The sequence below is a fragment of the Ursus maritimus genome, unplaced genomic scaffold (genome assembly GCF_017311325.1).
Source record: "Ursus maritimus isolate PB19 unplaced genomic scaffold, ASM1731132v1 scaffold_30, whole genome shotgun sequence".
In the NCBI taxonomy this organism is placed as follows: domain Eukaryota; kingdom Metazoa; phylum Chordata; class Mammalia; order Carnivora; family Ursidae; genus Ursus; species Ursus maritimus.
In genome coordinates, this window is record NW_024425564.1 from 3,805,517 (window position 1) to 3,824,166 (window position 18,650).

General features: G+C 40.1%; 1 protein-coding gene across 1 annotated transcript; it reads right to left on the reverse strand.

Annotated features, from left to right (window-relative positions):
• Positions 1 to 698: 698 nt before the first annotated feature.
• SNRPC (small nuclear ribonucleoprotein polypeptide C) lies at positions 699 to 13,703 on the reverse strand. The gene is made up of 6 exons (XM_008693410.2): positions 13,592 to 13,703; positions 13,211 to 13,253; positions 8,713 to 8,821; positions 5,672 to 5,761; positions 4,248 to 4,352; positions 699 to 1,058 (listed from the first exon to the last, which is right to left on the reverse strand). The coding sequence occupies exons 1-6, from the start codon at positions 13,597 to 13,599 to the stop codon at positions 934 to 936; spliced, it is 480 nt and encodes a 159-aa protein (XP_008691632.1). The 5' UTR covers positions 13,600 to 13,703; the 3' UTR covers positions 699 to 933.
• Positions 13,704 to 18,650: the final 4,947 nt, after the last annotated feature.

Below are 18,650 nucleotides of genomic sequence, written 5' to 3' on the forward strand. Positions count from 1 at the left end.
TTCCTAGACACAGAAATGTTAAGTCAAAGGTACTATAATTCTGATAGATATTGCTAAATTGCCCTCCCCAACGATTATAACAATTTTCACTCCCATTTGCAATGTGGTATAGCGTGGATTGTACACTGAGCAGAATATAAACAGTGCCAGTGGCTTACCTCCTAGATGTTTCTCTGAAAATATCCTACTTTTATAGCCCAGTGATGTAACAAATGACATTCTGAAGACAACGTCTGTACCACGGAAATCTGCATAATTTTACCACTGCTATCAGAAAGTTTTCTGATTACTGATTACCAAGAAAAAGAGGAACTAAGAGAAAGGAGAAGCTGAGGTTAAGGCAATGCTTGCCATCTTTAGCTGACATACAGAGACTGGAAAGTCTTTTTCCCTACTTCAGCATAAAAGATTTAAAATTTTCCACTTACTACACCAAATGCTGTTCATGTGAAAAAGTAACCAACTGTGCTGTTTATTGTTTTAGTCAACAAAAGCTCTACAAGTATTAGATTTACCAAGTCATGCAAAAAAGAACTTTACTACATAAAGGCAGGGTGTCCAAAGGAACTCACTATAGTTAAGGAAAATGTCATGCAGAAGGCATGCTGCAGAGAGAATGAGCTAGAGAAACACAACTGGAATACTTCATCTCTTTTATAATACACGAGGAATACAGAGGGGAGAAAAAAGGGAACACATTTTTAACTAAAACAGTTGACAATTTTATTTTCACATTTCACAATACAAATGAAAATTGCTTTTTTTTTTTTTGTCCCACTACTCCCCTGCAAAAACTATTCTCTCTTTGATAGGAAGAGGGAGCAAGTCTTCCTTGTCCTGCTGTGAGAAAACACCCAGAGTCACAGCACCATGATCTCCTGGTGAAGTAGAACAAGTAATAGAAAATGAATATAAAGAGGTTCCTGTCTCTCCTTATCTGTCTGGTCGAGTCATTCCTGGCCGAGTGGGCACCATCATGGGACGGGCAGGAGGTCTCATCATTGGGGGCCCAGGCATCATTGGCATGTGGCCTCCCATAGGTGGCCTCATTCCAGGAGCTGCAGGACAAAACAAAGAAAAGGGAAAAAAAAAAAGAGTCAGAAAATACTACCTATGAGCGAGCTTGATGGGACTTCAATTAAAGACAAAAAAGTAGCCCCCCCCTGCAAAATGCTGGAAGAAAGACATACTTGACAGAAGAAATGCAACAAATTTATCACATCTGTAAATTACTTAAGACATTCTCAAACAAAGAACAAAGGTCAACACAAGAACCATATGGGAATCATGATCTAATGATAGTAAGGGGGAAACTATTAATAGACTGCTTTCCAGAAACCACCAGGGACACTAGTTCCCTAAATTGACCTTTTCTCACTCAGGGAAATTCACAACTAAATTACATGTTACTCAGTCAGCATTTTTCATCAGTTCTATCCACCATATAACCAGGAGCTATTTCAGGAATGTACACAGGCACAGAGGACAATCTTACCACTAAGCGTTTGTTCGGAGCTGTAGGAAAGGTGAGCAGGAGACCCATGCTGAGAACCTGTTAGTAACCACACTTAGCTCAAGTCAAGAAAAATAGGCAATAATGTGATTTACAACAATCAGTGCACACACAAAAATCTGATTTTTCTAATGCATGTTAGAAACTTAAGGAATTTTTTGAAGTGTCCCATCAATATACCAGCCAAGTAAATGAGCCAGCGAAGGGAGGGCAAGCGGAGGAGGAGGTTGAGAGGATTACAGGCAGCTTCACAGAACTGGTAATATTCTACCTCCTCAGCTGAGTGGTGGGTTCACGGGTATTCATTTTATTATTATGCCTCATAATTTTCAGGTCTTCTTTTTAAATATCAAAATTTACATAATTACTTATTAAACCATTTTTATTAAAGGCTTGCAATAAATGGTTCAACAGAAAACTATATTCAAAGCCGAATACAGCCTTTTCACAAAAAGTAAAACACAAGTATATGCAGACACAACAGGTACAGAATTTTTTTAAGATCAATTTCAACAGTAACAGAGGATAATACTAAACGCCTAAGTATCTTATTAAGTAACCCCACCATAACATAACCTATATCCAGCATTTCCTAGAGGAAACTCATCAGGCTCAAAGACTGAAAACGAGGCACCTGAAAAGTTGTTTACTTTGGTCTCCACAGTGCATTTAACTCTAATTAGTTGCCAACATTGGCAACTAATAGTCTAATTACTAGTAAGTAGTAAGTCTAAATTCCTTTTTTCAACTTTTTATTATGGAAATGTTCAAACATACACAAGAATAGAAAAAAAGAGTATAAAGAACATCCATGTACCCATCATCCAGCTTCAATAATTATTCACCCCTGGCCAACCTTCTATCTTATCCGAACCCGTTCTTATCCCTGCCCACCCCCCAACTACTTCCATTATTTTCATTCAAATAATCTTGTTATTTTATCCTGGCTGAAAACAACAACAAAATACTCAGAACGGGCAACACCAAGCCTGCAATCTCAAATGTCAACCACAGGCTGAAGCTGAGTTCTAGAAGCCTTCTTCAGGTATGTCATGCATGCGCCAGTTCACCACATCCCTAACCCCTCTAAGAATTTGAATTTGTGACCCTGATTTAAGAATGCAGAAGGAGCCGTGTAAGTCACCTTGTAAGGCAGGAACTCTTATCTAGACTCTCCTCACACCCCTCTAAGCGATACCCACAGCAAGCACACTGAATGCTTCTGGCCAGGAAGCTACTCTAATACCTTTGCACCTTGTCTTACCAGTGGAGTTGGAGGCCGCATTTGCTCTAATCACATAATTTATTCTGCAAATCAATAAAATGAGTATAAAAAAAGAACTGTTTGGGGTGCCTGGGTGGCTCAGTTGGTTAAGTGGCTGCCTTCGGCTCAGGTCGTGAGTCCCACATCAGGCTCCCTGTTCAGCAGGGAGCCTGCTTCTCCCTCTGCCTGCTGCTTCCCCTGCTTGTGCTTGCTCTCAACCCCCACTCTGTGTCAAATAAAGAAATAAAATCTTAAAAAAAAAAAAAAAAGAACTGTTTCCATGAAAACTAAGTAAATATTAAGAGAAATTCAGGTAAACCATCCTGAAAAGTGCTCACAAATTTGGTAGGTAAGAGGATCATAAAAGACTGGAACTAGATTGCCTCACAAGGATTCTAACCTTGAAAGAAAATGAAACTCAAGTTAGTAAAGAATGCATTATGGGCGGGGGCGCCTGAGTGGCTCGGTCTGTTAAGTTCCTGCCTTCAACTCAGGGCTCCATTCCAGGACCCTGAGATCATGACCTGAGCTGGGCTCCCTGTTCATCAGGGAGTCTGTTTCTTCCTCTCCCTCTGCCTGCCACTCCCCATGCTTGTGCTCTCTCTGTCAAATAAAGAAATAAAATCTTTTTAACTTAAAGATTTTATTTCTTTATTTGACACAGAGAGCGACAGAGCACAAGCAGGCGGAACAGCAGAGGGTGAGGGAGAAGTAGGCTCCCCTCCAAGCAGGAAGCCCGATGCAGGGCTTGATCCCAGGACCCAGGGATCATGATCTGAGCCGAAGGCAAATGCTTACCCATCTGAGCCACCCAGGCACCCCTAAATAAATAAAATCTTTAAAAAAAAAATGCATTATGGATATGGTTTATTGGTTTAGGCAAGAAATAGATCGTGCTCCAATCAGCAGACTCATTTTCAAAGCAAAGGCCCTGACCATCAGAAAAATCTGCAAATTAATGTATTTTCATGCTTATGTTAAAATAAAATGTTTGAGGTGTTTTTCCCCCTTCCTGAATAAAAGACAAACTACAGCTAAGGCCTTTTTCATATAGTAATCTGGCCTACTTAACCAGCAAGATTAAATCAGCAACAGGAGGTAGCTCTGCTTCAAATCAAAACTAAAAAAAGTAGCAGCAAAAGTACGTACCTACCCTCCCCTCTATCTCCCCTTGGAACAAACGCATCTACCTTTTTCTCCATTATAAATGGCCATAAGTCAGGAGGAGGCAAGAAAGCAGCAGGGAGGGAGAAGAAGAAGAAAAAGGCAGTCTTATCCTGTTTTTAGTCGTACAAGGTCTCTGGGTATCATCCAATTACACTGATAAAACAAATATTTCTTTTTATCATTACAGATTTGCCAAATATATTTTGCTGCAATAACACATTTAGACAATGAATTAAGAATTCTATTTAAATGGAAAACTAGAACACAATGGAGCATTCTAAAAGGAAAGAGATTCAAACTTACCAGGTCCCACTGGCATCATCCCAGGAGGAGGAGGGCCCATCATTGGCATCATGGGAGGGCCCCCCATATGGGGCGCTGGCATCATACCAGGGCGAGGAGGACCCGCTGGAATAACGAACGGGGGCGGAGGTTAAGATATGCTTGCTTATTAATATTTTCTCTTCTGTGAAACTAGGAGGGCCTCACAGGCCAGTCCAAGTTCTGGAACAACAGACTTCTTATGGTTTCTTTTAGAACAGCAGATCCACAAACATCAATATGCCACAAAACCAGTTACTTTATGCCCAAAAAACAAGAACAAGACTGTCTAGACAGAAGTATAAAATGAAGTCGGGTTCTCTGGGTTAAAAAAATTTCAGAAGTTTAATTTTTTTAAAAAGAGTATTATGCCTTCTGTAGAGCTCCTGTCAAAGTAAAGCCACAGGTACCTAATTTCAGATCTGCTTTTTAAAAAAAATCAAAATCTTTAAAAGATTCTTTGGAAATACGAAATGAAGATGTGTATGCAGAGATATTCTTGACAGTATTGTTTACAACAATTTGGAACAACTTAAATGTCCAACAATATGAAAACAGTGAGGTTAATTATGGCACATTCATACTATAGATTGTTCTACTATTAAAAATAATGGAGTTGGGTGCTAGCCAGCCAAAATACACAGTAGGACAGAGAAGCTGCTGTGACCCAAGACTGGACCTGGCAGAAGCCCAAGAAGGGTTTGGTGGGCCAGCAATGGTCTACCTGCATTAGCGCACAACTATGTAAACAGCCTACTTCTCCATGTTTACATCCAGGGTTACTTACAGGACCAAGTTTAGGTTTCTGAATTCAATTTCAATCTAAGCCCTTCCAGGAGAGCCACGGAACTTATGGCCTAGTTACTCACTATCCTTCTGCCATTCAGAAACAGAGAACCTTCACAGAGAGGAGCGGCCTTTCATCCATTCCACTTTCAGCTGTCCAATTCTTGTCCTTCCCAAGGTATATATATTGGTGTTAGGTGGGTTAGAAAATAGGAAAAATGACTGAAGAGTTTATCTACTACTTTAATCCTCCAGTGTTGGGTTCACAACAGTAAATAATTTAATGTGCTCATCAATATATTAATATATTAGCTTATCTAATATAATAATAACGATCAGCTTCATATATTAGCTCATCTAATCACAGGTACATTCTGACCTTTCCACTGAATTTGCCTCAGACCCACTCGGGATGTCACAAATATAATATCCGAGCAATAATGCAATCTAACTCTGAAGATATTTCAGAAAGGACACCACTGAAGTTGTTTTCTTTCACGATCTATATATTCATTCAATGAGTATTCAAAAGTCAACTGTGAGATAATCGAACAAAATCAAAGGATTATCTGCCCCCCCCTGAAGTTATGGCTATTAAGAAAAAAACTCTGTAAACTTACGGAGACTGGGGGGAGGTGGGATCATTGCCCCTGCAGGAGGAGGAGCAGAGAATGGAGTAGGAGGTATCTTTCCTTGTTGAAATGCAGCGGCTTTGGATAGAGTGTGGGGGAAAAAAAACCACAGTGAATAAGAATTCAACAACCCATTTACTTAAATAAACCTTTGCTTTTAAATCCTTAACAGTCCCAATTATTTCACTTTATTTCATTTAAGATTACTACATCATGGCTTCTACAGTTTTTAAATCAACCATAGGTATTCACCAGCAAAAATGACAACTAATTGGTTTACTGATTGGGTTTTTTACCCTATTTTTATTTAGTCAGCATTTCTATGGCTGAATCATCTATGGGAGAATGGAATGAAGACCTTCCATCCATCCACCAATGTCTTACCAAAGAGACGCAGACATCATTAATCTGTAGATGACATTCACAAACAACACGAACCATTCAGTTTTGTCTGAAAAATGTGTGATACCTGCCCAAAGGCCAGGCTTTGTAAAACTTCACATCATTTTGGTTTAGCAGTTTTGAAATTAATGTACTGAGCTAAGAGACATGAAAGAGAAACAAAGATTTTAAAGCAAGAGACTGCCCTGAAGGAGATTATGATCTTAAAAAATTGTCCAATACGATCAACTTTTTTCTTTCAGACAATATGAGGCACAAATGAAAACAAAAGAAATCGAAGATAATTTACATGTGGCTTTATAAAGAAGTCACACGTAAATACTAAGATATATACTCACAGTTAACCATACTGGAACTAAAATTAAGTAAATAAATAAGTAAAATTTAAAAATAAAAATAAGATGTAGACTCACAAAAGCTCTTCCTAAATATAAGTCCTTTCCGATTCAGTGCAATCTACAGCCTAAGGACACCCTGCCTATCCCCATTCCACCCCCACCAGCGCGATGTAGGTCAAATTACTCAAGTAAATCACTGCTAACTCCTAAAGAGCAGATCCACAAAAATGACGCAGAAGTGGAGATTTATGCACAGCTAGCTACTCATAAGCCTCTGAATAGAGCCTGTGCTCTGTAGGGGATCATATCCCAACAAGGGCTTTTCCAATCAAAATGACACCTCCCACACCCTAAGCAGGAGGACAACTTGTAAAGACTAAAGAGGGAGTAGCTAAGCCATCAGCTCAACAGTGGACTCAAAGCCGACATAATCACAGACATCACGATCACATGGTGTGTCCCTGAGGGCTTGCCTTCTCTCTTCCAAAAGTCTTCCATCAAAAACATTTACTCATCCTAAATTCTTCTGCTGCATACAAAAAATAAATGCATACAATTCTAACCTTTAATGCCAAGAAATTTCTGACATCTTTTCAAATAGAAAAAAAAGATGACATCATAATGTATTTTTTCTTTTTTTTTTTCCCTTTTTTCAAAAAAGATTTTATTTATTTATTTGACAGAGAGAGGGCACAAGCAGGGGGAACAGCACAGGGAGAGGGAGAAGCAGACTCCCCACTGAGCAGGGAGCCTGATGTGGGCTCGATCCCAGGACCCCAGGATCATGACCTGAGCCAAAGGCAGCTGCTTAACTGACTGAGCCACCCAGGCAACCCATATAATGTATTTTTTCAAATGAAATGGGACAATGTCTGAGATTTGCTTCTTAATAATCCAGGATGGAGAACGGGAGAAGATGAAGGTATTTGGTGGCTCTCAAGTAGGGGCAATTTTGACCCTCCTGGAGACACTGGGCAATGCCTGGGGACATTTTTAGTTGTCACAACTAGGAAATGCTATTGGCATCTAGTGGGTAGATGCCAAGGCTCCTGCTGAACAGCCTACAACGCACAGACAGCTCCACAACAAAGAATCATCCAGCCCCAAATGTCAATAGCGCTAAGTTTGAGAACCTGGGGTAAACAAAACAAGACTGTTACACCTACGTGATAGAAATTAGGGGTGGGGGCCAGCCACGGGAGGTTCATTCATTAACCCATCCTTCCACTTTGTCTGATATTTTCCATAAGCTTTGCTTTTTTCTTAAAACTGCAACACAATCAAAGCCCACATTTGCCTGCCAGCTCTGAATACAATAAATGAGAAAGGCCATGTTTAAAATACACCAGCATGATCTAACAGAAATGCAACATCTTCTGTGTCTTGAACTCAACTAGCCTAAACAAGTATTTCCCAAATCAAACAAAAAGAGGGGAGCCTGGGTGGCTCAGTTGGTTACACATCTGACTCTTGATCTCAGGGTCGAGTTCAAGCCCTGCATTGGGTTCCACGAGCCCGCACAAAAAACAAAACAAAACAAAACAAAACAAAAAGAGTATGTATGGCATGTCCAACAGAGGTCCAAAACGTACTAAGATTTCTTTGTCACATCCATTACTTCCTTCTTGACCGAGTATCTTTGTCAGAACTACAAAAATAAGAAACTCAAAGTCTTTCAAACTCTCTGAAGGTAACTATAAACCCACCTCCACATTTTCCTATTATAAAAGGAAAATAGTTTTAAAAACTATGATCAGGGCGCCCGGGTGGCTCAGTCGGTTAAGCACCTGCCTTTGGATCGGGTCATGATCGCAGGGTCCTGGGATCGAGCCCCTGAGTCGGGCTCCCTGCTCAGTGGGGGAGCCTGCTTCTTCCTCTGCCTCTGCCCCTCCCCCTGCTCGTGCTGTCTAGTGTGCTCTCTCTCTCTCAAATACATAAAATCTATAAAAAATAAAATAAAAACAAAAACTATGATCACTACAAAGGAGGTTTCACATAAATTTGCTACAAAATCTGGTCCATGTCAATAGAGAAATATTAGGCAACACGCTCTTTTCTGCCCCACTTCCCAATCTAATCAATACCTGATTGCTCTAGCCTCAATAATTAATATTAATGTGTTCCTATATCCCCTGGGAAACCAACGACCTTCTAATTCTTTCGTTGAACACATCAGAATGCTCCTATTTATCACTCAGAATGAGTTGCTTCTGTGGAAAACAACAGAGAGACAGGGATGAGAAAGAATGGGACCATTCTACCACATCAGAACAAGAGACTGAAACGTACTTGTTTTGTCGATCAGGCTCTGAGCCTGCTCTTCCATCCATTTCTGATAGTAGTCTTTCACATTCTCTTTGTGTTTCCTACCACTGCAGTGTGTCTTTCTCACAGATGGCTGTAAGACAAAAAGGTCCTATCAGTCACAGAAACAAGTTCTGCAAACTAGAAATTTTATAAAGCCTTTCCTTTATATAGGTAGCCCAGCTACCATCAGCAGCTTTAGCTGGGTGCTAAAGTATCATTTACAAACATTATCCAACAATGTACTGTGGTCACTTATCTATTATATTTATCATCTGAAACAGAGGTCAGCAAACTATGGCCCATAGGCCAGTCACCTGATTTTGTAAAACAACAGAGTGGAACACAGCCACATTCACTTGTTCAGGTTTATTTCTTTTCTCGACAAGTCATCGCAACAAAGACTATATGGTCCACAAATCTAAAATAATTACAATCTGGCACGTTAAGGAAAAGTTTGCAAACTACTGATCTAGAACATAATGCCATTTTAATGCTCTTTATCTTAGATTATTCTGTAGCAAAATAATATAGCTTACATACATTTAGATTATACTGTTTATGACAATATCTTCTTTTAAATGACTATGGGTCTAGAATACAGACTGTGAATCACATACAGACTTTCGTCTCCAGCCCGCTAATCCTTTTGTTCTTTAACAGCTTCACTGAGGTTAAAATTGACATAAGATAAACTCCACACATTTAACCATTTGTTTAGTTAACATTTAACACCTACTACACGTTGGTACACCATGCTATGTACTTTACAAGCAGTGTCTCAATCATAATAACCACATGTGCACAGTATAACGGAATATTAATCAGAAAGAACCAATCTCTGATTCACACAACTACGGACGAATCTCAATAGCATGCTCAGGGCGCCTGAGTGGCTCAGTCGGTTATGCATCTGCCTTCAGTTCAGGTCATGATCTCGGAGTCCTGGGATTGAGCCCCACATCAGACTCCCTGCTCAGCGGGGAGTGTCCTTGTCTTTCTGCCCCTTCCCACCACTAGTGCTTGCTCTCTCTCAAATAATCTTAAAAAAAAAAAAAAAAAGCATGCTCAGCAAAAGAAATGAGATACACACAGAATATATTCTGTAAGATTCCATTATATGAAGTTTTAAAACCAGTTAATACTGATCTTTCGTAATAAAAATCAGATCAGTTGGGGCTTAAGGGTCAGGGGACGAACTGTAAAAAAAACACAAAGGAACTTTCTGGGGTGATGGAAATATTCTATATCTGATGTATACACCAAACTGTAATTATTTGCCAAATCAACAGACTGTACACCTAAAAAGTATGCATTTAATCAAAGTATAATTCAATAAAATTGGTTTAAAAATTCACAAGTTTATTATCTTCAATTTATGCTTAAAGACTTGTCTTAAAACACATAGCTGGTAAGTGGCAAACCAAGGCCTGGAGCCCAGATCTTACTCAGATGCTCCTCATGGCTGTTTAACTACCTCAAACCAATACAACCTCTCTTCACAGAATTGTTTCAGTAGCAGCAGACATAACCAACATCACATGAACAGACTGTCTTTTCATGGTCTACATTTCAAAATAGTGTTCCCTGACTCCCCAGTGACTGCTTATGTAACACAATGAGGCCTTAAGCCTAATAACAAAATCACGCCTAAAAATGAGCAAAAACTCAAAAGTTGTGGCGCTGAATGTTTACTGCATTTCCAAGTCCACCACAGGGAACTGCTTCAATCACTATGGAATCTTCCTACTTTCACAAACTATCATACTAGAACAACAGTATTACCAGGGTTCCTGACATTTCTCACAAAGAGACATTCGTTATAAAGAGATACTTTTCAGTTCTCTGAATACTGACATTAGCAAGATAAGCTATAAAAGGGTAGAAAAGCACTGCCTACTCGCTAACAATGTCAGAAAATTATGACGAGGGGTTTGATCTAGAATGGGGGCTAGGATCAAAAAAAAAACAAAAACAAAAAAAATTAAAAAGAACCGGGGCTCTACAGGCAAGCTACTTATACTACCGACTTACTGGAGGAGACCCATCCAGGACAATCTATAGTAATGTTCAGAACTATTATTCCTTCAAGAGGGGCCAGCCTACTTACATGTTCCACAAATTAATACTGAACTACATCCGACTAGTGTCAGAATTCCAAACGAAGTGACGACACAGAAATCACTGGCTAGGGTTCTTGCAGCTACTATTCAAGATGACAAGATGATCAAGAGTTTCAGTTTAATCACATTTCTGCAGAGGCAGCCAAATACAGAGCTGTAGTTTCCAAGATGTGGCTCACAGGCATCTAAGGGTGTCTCAGACCCACCTTTCAGGCGGTCTGCAAGGTCAAAGTAGCTTCATAATAATAAGAAGACATTACATTCCTTTTCCGTGTATTGACATTTGTACGGATGATACCGAACTTCTGGCACTTTAGAATGAAGCAAGACAATGGCAACCCAATGCATTAGGGATCGTTGTATTTTTCAACACTATGCACTCAGAGGGGAAAAAAAAAACCCAGTTTCACTGAGACTGTCCTTGATCAAGCAGTAAAATTATTAATTCCATTAAATCTCAACTCTTGAGTTCACATCTTTTTAATATTCTGGGTGAAAAATGGGATGTACAAAGTACTTCAGTGGCATGCCAAAATATGATGCTATTTCAAAGAAAAGCAGGAATGCAAATGGTTCAAGTTGCAAGCTCTACCAGCTGCCTCTTTGATGGAACATCATTTTTACTTGACAATAACTGAGAAACAAACTGGAGACTCAGACTTCTCAGAAATAAATGAAGTGAGCCTGTCACTTCAAAGGAAGCAGTTGGTAGTATTTATTGCCAAGGATAAAATTTGAGCTTTCAAATAAAACTCAGAATTTTAGAAAACCTTATCTACTACCATGAGCTTGTCAGCTTCCCAATACTTAAAAGCCATTTCTGATTAGATTGTAAATTAATGTGGATTTTTATATTACATAATCAAATGCATCAGCACATGGAAGACTTGCATAACTGAGTGAACCAATATTCCAATATTCATTTTCCAAATAACCAAAGCATGTTACAAAATCAGGTCTGGCAAAAGATTCACTCAAAGTGCAAGACAGATCAGTGAAATTGGGGGGGGGGGGATGAAGTAGATACGGAAGGGCAGAGGGAGAGAGAGAAAATCTTAAGTGGGCTCCACGCTGGGCGTGGACAAGGGGCTCAATCTCACAACTCTGCGATTATGACCTGAGCTAAAATCAAGAGTCAGACGCTTAAATGACTGAGCCACCTAGGCACCCCAAGATCAGTGAATTTTGATGTAACAGAGTATGAAAAGTTTGATATAGTTTCAGATTCCACACTGCAACTAGTTTGGATTCAGTAATATAAATTATTAAAGAATATCCACAATTATCTAAAAAGCCTAGAAAAGGACCCTACTTTTTTTCAACTCCTTATCCATGTGAGCCTGGATTCTTCATATAATTCAACCAAAACACAGTGCAACACATTTAATGCAGAAGAATACAGCTGTCTTCCATTAAGTCAGACATTACAGAAGTTTGCAAAAAGGTTAAAGCAATGCCGCTCTTCACACTAATTTTTTTCTTTTTTTTTTTTGAAAATAGCTATTTTTCACTTTTAAAATGTTATTTGTATTATAAGTAAAAAGTTTGTTAATGTTACTTTCAAATGAATCAGTATTTTTTAAATTTTAAGTTTTAATTTCAAATACAGCAAATATTAGTAGCTAAACTAATACAACCAACGTAACTAGTTTTTTTAATAACCCAGTAATTTTTAAAAGAAAGGGACCATAAGACAAAAAAGTCTGAGAGGTGCTGGCAGAGAAGCCCGGGAGTTAGACTGCTTAAGCTAACCTTCTAACTCTGTACAACTTACTGGTTTAGTAACACCTAGTCAGTCATTTATCCATACTCTGCCTCAGTTTCCTCCCCTGTAAAATGGAGATAATACTAATCTTATAGGCTTATCATGAGCATTAAACAAAATGATACATGCAAAGCATCTGTAACACTGCCTGACACAAAGTAAATATTCAATCTCAGTTGTTATTGTTTGGCAGTTTTTAATCAAATCAAAGTACAGTACTCAGTTCCAAATTTAGGCATTTCTGTCCAGTTTAATCAATCAAACATTTGAGTGCCTTGTCCCAATCAAATATTTGAACTTCGGGACACGTCCCTGGAATTTTTACTTGTCATATAAATTTCTTGCACCTTCAATTCTGCTAAAGCATTATTATTTTGGGTCTCAACTGAAAACACTAACTGCTGGAAGACCAATTACTACAAATTATGATGAAAACAGTTACAGGAAGGATGGGGGGAAAGAAATACAGATTATTTTCTCCAAGCAGGAGCACTTAAACCACAACAGGATGAAAAGCACAAATTTACACCTAAAAAAAAAAAATCTAATTTATTACGCACAAGGTGTTTTGAAACTGAAAAGAGACACTACTTACAGAGTCATGGGTGAGATACGTGTCGCAGTAGTCACAATAAAACCTGGAAAGAGGTGGAAAACAAAAAGAGAAGACGACAACCAGTTAACAGATGCCCATCCACCGAAGTGCTGTTCAATGAAGGCCAATTATAAAAAGATCTATTCACGATGCCAAGACATCACAAAGTGACCTGACACAAACTAGGGTTTTTTGTCGCCTTGCGCGGAGTCGACCTACAGACACTGCAAGAGGTCAGTATCTAGAACTCCCGGGCTCCCTCCCCCACACCCTCTCGCTTCCCCGGAAACCTCAAGAGCTAGAACCCTCCCTGCGATCCCCCACTGGGCCACAGTTAGCGACTGCGACCGCGAACTCCCGCAGATTCGGAGTCCCACTCACTTAGGCATGTTGCTCCACAGGCCGTTGGCCACTCCGTCTCGCGCCGCCCGGAAATGACGCACACAGTAAGCGCCGACGCCGCGGAACTGATGACCCTACCCAGTCATCCAATCCGCTGGCCGCGCTGCGACGGCCTTAGCCTCGGCGGCGGCAGAGCGAGGGGCGGGGCTTTTCTCCTTCTCCCCTTACCTATAGCAAGGCGGAAGGGGATGTACGAAGGGTCCCTGCGAGGTTCAATTCACGCTCCTGCAATACTGATTGTTGATGCTACCGGAAGCATGTTATACGTTCTTTCGACAACTTTCTAAGCATCGCTGGCTGTGTGCCAAGCATTGCTATAAATACTGAGAAGTTAGCAGTGAACAAAACAAAGATCCCTGCCCTCATGGAGTAGGCAGTAAGAGTTGGGAAAAACAAGTAATAAAGTCAGTATGTAGTCCTGTAGAGTCAGGTGCTGGGGCCCTTGGGGATGGGCGAGTGAAGCAGGGAAGAGAGTTCAATTTTAAATAAGACCGAGAAAGCTTGCTGAGAAGGTGACAACTGAGAGATAATAGGTTTCTTTTTTTTTCTTTTTTTTTTAAGATTTTTTATTTATTTATTTGACAGAGATAGAGACAGCAAGAGAGGGAACACAAGCAGGGGGAGTGGGAGAGGAAGAAGCAGGCTCATAGCAGAGGAGCCTGATGTGGGGCTCGATCCCATAACGCCGGGATCAGGCCCTGAGCTAAAGGCAGACGCTTAACCACTGTGCCACCCAGGCGCCCCCTGAGATAATAGGTTTCTTAAAGCCAGATGCAAACGGTTTTACGTAGCGTCTGTTTTCTGAGTCTCATTAAGCTTAGGAGACGGTAGACTCCCCAGTTTCGAACGCCATTTCCCGCTTCCTCACCGTGCTGCCTGAGCCAGTTATTTAATCTTTCTGGGCCTCCATTTCCTTATCTGGAAAATATGGACTTAAGGAAGAATTAAATGTGAAAATGCTTGTAAAGTGTGTAGTGCAATGTTTGTACATACTAAGCCCTCCGCATATGGCAGTTATATTTACATAAGGGGAAATTGATACTAGTATCTTGTCCACAGAACTAACGTGTTTAGCAACAAGGCCAAACGGGTCCCAGTCTGGTCTGTCAGACTCCAAAATGGCCCGACCTCTCTCAGAAAAGGGAAATAAATGTTGGGAATGGAGAGGAAGAGTTTTTGATTCTTCTCCATATTCTCTGATGGTGGAGTTGCAACCAAAATAATAATAATTGCTACTTTATTTGAATATTTACTACATTCTAGGTGATATGAATGCATTAATTTGATCTATTCAACAATCCTATTATTCACATTTTGAGGTGCTTGGCTGGTTCAGTTGGTAGGGCATGCAACTCTCCATCTCCGGGTTGTGAGTTCCAGCCCCACCTTGGGGCTAGTAGAGATTACTTAAAAATAAAATCTTTTTAAAAAATACTTTAAAAAATCCTATTATTCACATTTCAAATGAGGAAACTAGTTTTAACAAGGTTAAGTGTACCACAAAGATTACTTCCTGGTCTTAAAAGAAAAGTTAACTGCACAATGAAATTATCAGGCTTTCATCACTCTAACAGTGGTAAATCTTAGCATTATTAATGGTGGAACAATCATATTATGTGTTTCCTGCTAGGATGCCAACATTAAATAGAGTCATCAACTATGACCTATTCTTACCAGAGATGTTTCAATTGGATCTAACCAAGTTATAGGATAGGCAAGAGGATCAAGCTAAAGTAAAGCAAAAGGCAGCAAACAGATTCAGAAGGTGGGATGTTCTATAGGACAAATGGCCTCTTTCCTTCACCAAGTCAAGAAAAGGTGTCATTCTAGATTTAAATATTTTTAAGAGACATAACAATCAGGCATAGAATATGGTTCAGGGTTAGATCCTAGTTTGGACAAACCAGCTCTAAAGGATATTTTGCAGAAAATATCTGGGCCTTAATGTCCCAGTTCTAGAAACCTATCTTTGTGTAGGCACCCTGAGTTGATTCTTCTCATAGGCGATAGATTTGTCGACTATGTTTTTCCCCCCTGATTTCCCTCTGTGCTGATGTTGGGCCTGCTTTACCCTCAAATCCATTCCTCACCTTTCCCTTGCTCTTTTCAGTATGCTAGTGGGGGAATGATGCCATAAAGGCCATGTGTCTTGGACTCCTATGCTGGTTGGCTTCCAGGCTGAATTGCTGGTCAACATCTAAGGGAGGCATTTCTGGAAATTGGAGAGATTGAGGAAATAGGCAGAGTATCCCCACCTCCACATCACGCTTAACCTCAGGCTGTCTCCTCCCACCTACCTGGCTCCAACTCCTAGCAGACGACCCTAGGCCCTGGGCTCTGGTAACAAGATGTCCTTCTTCTGTCTCTCTAGTGTGAGGGTGGCAGTAGCTTCCTGCTATTGCTCATCTCTGGGCTACTTCGCTTCTCTCTTTTTCACTTTTTATCTCTACTAACACCTATGTAAACCAATTCTCTGAATTAAATTCCTTCTGTTTTAAAGACTTAGAGTTGTCTGTTTTCCAGGACTCAGAGAGCGACTTTAATTCCAAGTTCCCAAGGATATCTCCCCTGAGTCTTGTATATGGGCCCTATTATCTGTAAAGCAGTACTTTTCACACTTTTCCTCTCAGTGTCCCAAGCAACTGAGAGAGTTCATTTTTTACCCTCATTCCCCTAGGTCTTTTTTTTTTTTAATATTTTATTTATTTATTCGACAGAGAGAGACACAGCCAGCAAGAGAGGGAACACAAGCAGGGGGAGTGGGAGAGGAAGAAGCAGGCTTGTAGCGGAAGAGCCTGATGTGGGGCTCGATCCCGCAACGCCGGGATCACGCCCTGAGCCGAAGGCAGACGCTTAACCACTGTGCCACCCAGGCGCCCCGACATCCCCTAGGTCTTGGGTGAAAATCCCAAGTGCCTACCTGAGCTTGAAATGCCCTTGAATTCCTATATATCTTAAAAACTCACAATGTTTGCCATCTACTTTATAAATAACATTTATATTTTTCAATTTCTCTTAAGGTATTTTAAACTTCAAATGTATTTTGTTTATTTATTTTTGAATAAGTAATAAGTACACATGGTGCAAAATTAGAAAAGAACAAAAGTATGTTTCCATACACACACACCCTTACCAGTTTCTTGCATATCCTTCCAGAGATAGATCACACACATGCAAACATAAACATACGTTTCCTGATTCTATTTCCCAATACTGCACAGTATTCTATTGCATAGCTATACCTCAATATATTAACCAGGCTTCTATTGATGAACACTTCCGTTGTTTCCTGTCTTTTGCTAAGACAGTGATGCTGAAGCATGCAGTTAATTGGCTCGTATATTTGGAAGATGGATTGTTAGAACTGAAATTACTAGGTTAAAGAGTTTGCATCTATCATTTTGAAAAATATTGCAAAATTTCCCTGTATTGTGATTGTATTGTGAGTGCTTTTTCATCTTTTAATCTAGTAAGTTAAAAGTGTCATTGTATTACAATTTTAATTTCTCTTATGAATAAAAGTGAGCATGTTTTTCATACGTTTAACAGCCTTAAAGAATCTGAGGCACAGAAAGTACTTGGACCCCTACTTCATGGGGTCATGGTTGCAAGGACTGAATAAGATAATTCTTCCTTTTTAAAGATTTTATCTATCAGTTGGTGGAGTGTGCATCTCTTGATCTCAGGGTTGTGAGTTTGATACCCACATTGGGTGTAGAGATTACTTAAAAATAAAAAATAAAAAACTTAAAAAAAAGAACGGGGTGCCTGGTTGGCTCAGTTGGTTAAGCATCTGCCTTCGGCTCAGGTCATGATCTCAGGGTCCTGGGATTGAGCCCCACATCGGGCTCCCTGCTCAGCAGGGAGTCGGCTTCTCCTTCTCCTTTTGCACCTCTCCCCGATCATGCTCGAGCTCTCTTTCTCTCTCTCACATACATAAATAAAATCTTTAAAAAAAAGAATTATCTTAGTTATATGTGACAAAACCAACTCTAACTAGCTTTGGCAAATAGTTCCCTACAGAGGCCCAGAAATCTGGGACATCTCAGGGTAGATTTATCTCCAGGTATGGTCTCAGAAAATGTTGTAACTTGGTCTCTTTGTCTCTCCATCTCTCACCTCATCTCTGCTTGTCCGCTTCTCTTTGCACATTGGCTCTCTCATATTGCAACCTGGCTTCCTCCATGCAACCAGGAAAGAAAGCCTCAAATATCTCCAAAATTCCATTCTTCTAGCACCATAATGCCAAATGTAGGGAGGGGCCTGAATGGCCAGACTTGGGATAAGGATGGTTGGGAAATTGTAAAAACAGTCCCACTGAAACTTCAGGGAGTGAGGGAGGAGTACCCAAGAGGTGGTGGGTGGTGGGTACTGTTTTCAAGGAAGAAATACAGAAAGCATCCCGGACCAGAAATGGTGTGTATAGCAGCCACCGTTGGTCATACCTAACCCATTTTGCAAAACCAACTCAAAGGAAATGACCAGTTTAAGGTGGTAATTTCCATTGTAACCACCAGGGGACTTGAGTCCTTAGTGCCTTTGTAACCTACACTTCCCTTCCTCTCTCCCTCATCTTTCCCCAATGCTAAGGCACAGAAAGTAATATTCGGTTATTTAATATTTATTCAATAAATGTCTGCTGACCACCCAGTTGGTGTTCAGGTCAGTGTTGATCACCAATAGTGGGAAAATGACTAAACATGCTGTACCCACCATCAAGTTTAGTGTACACAGTAAGCATTTAAACAAAGAGCTATATAGCATTATATAGTAAGGACTATAAGACAACTTCATCGAGAAGAAGTATCATGTAGTAGTAATAAGCACAACTTCTAGATCCAAAATGCCTTTGTTTGAATCCCAGCTATTGCTTGGACCTAGGGGAAGTTGCTTAACCGCTTTCTGTCTTAGCTTCCTCATCTGTAAAATGGGGACAATAATAATGCCTACTTCATGGGGTCATGGTTGCAAGGACTGAATAAGATAATTCTTCCTTTTTAAAGATTTTGTCTATTTATTTGTCAGAGAGAGAGAGAAC

What these genes read in the sequence shown, in the direction of transcription:
- SNRPC (XM_008693410.2), bottom strand. An exon ending in GAGCCTGATCGACAAAACAA is followed by an intron (nt 5,762 to 8,712) that starts GTACGTTTCAGT and finishes CTCTATCCAAAG; the next exon opens with CCGCTGCATTTCAACAAGGA. An exon ending in GATGATGCCAGTGGGACCTG is followed by an intron (nt 1,059 to 4,247) that starts GTAAGTTTGAAT and finishes TTTGTCCTGCAG; the next exon opens with CTCCTGGAATGAGGCCACCT.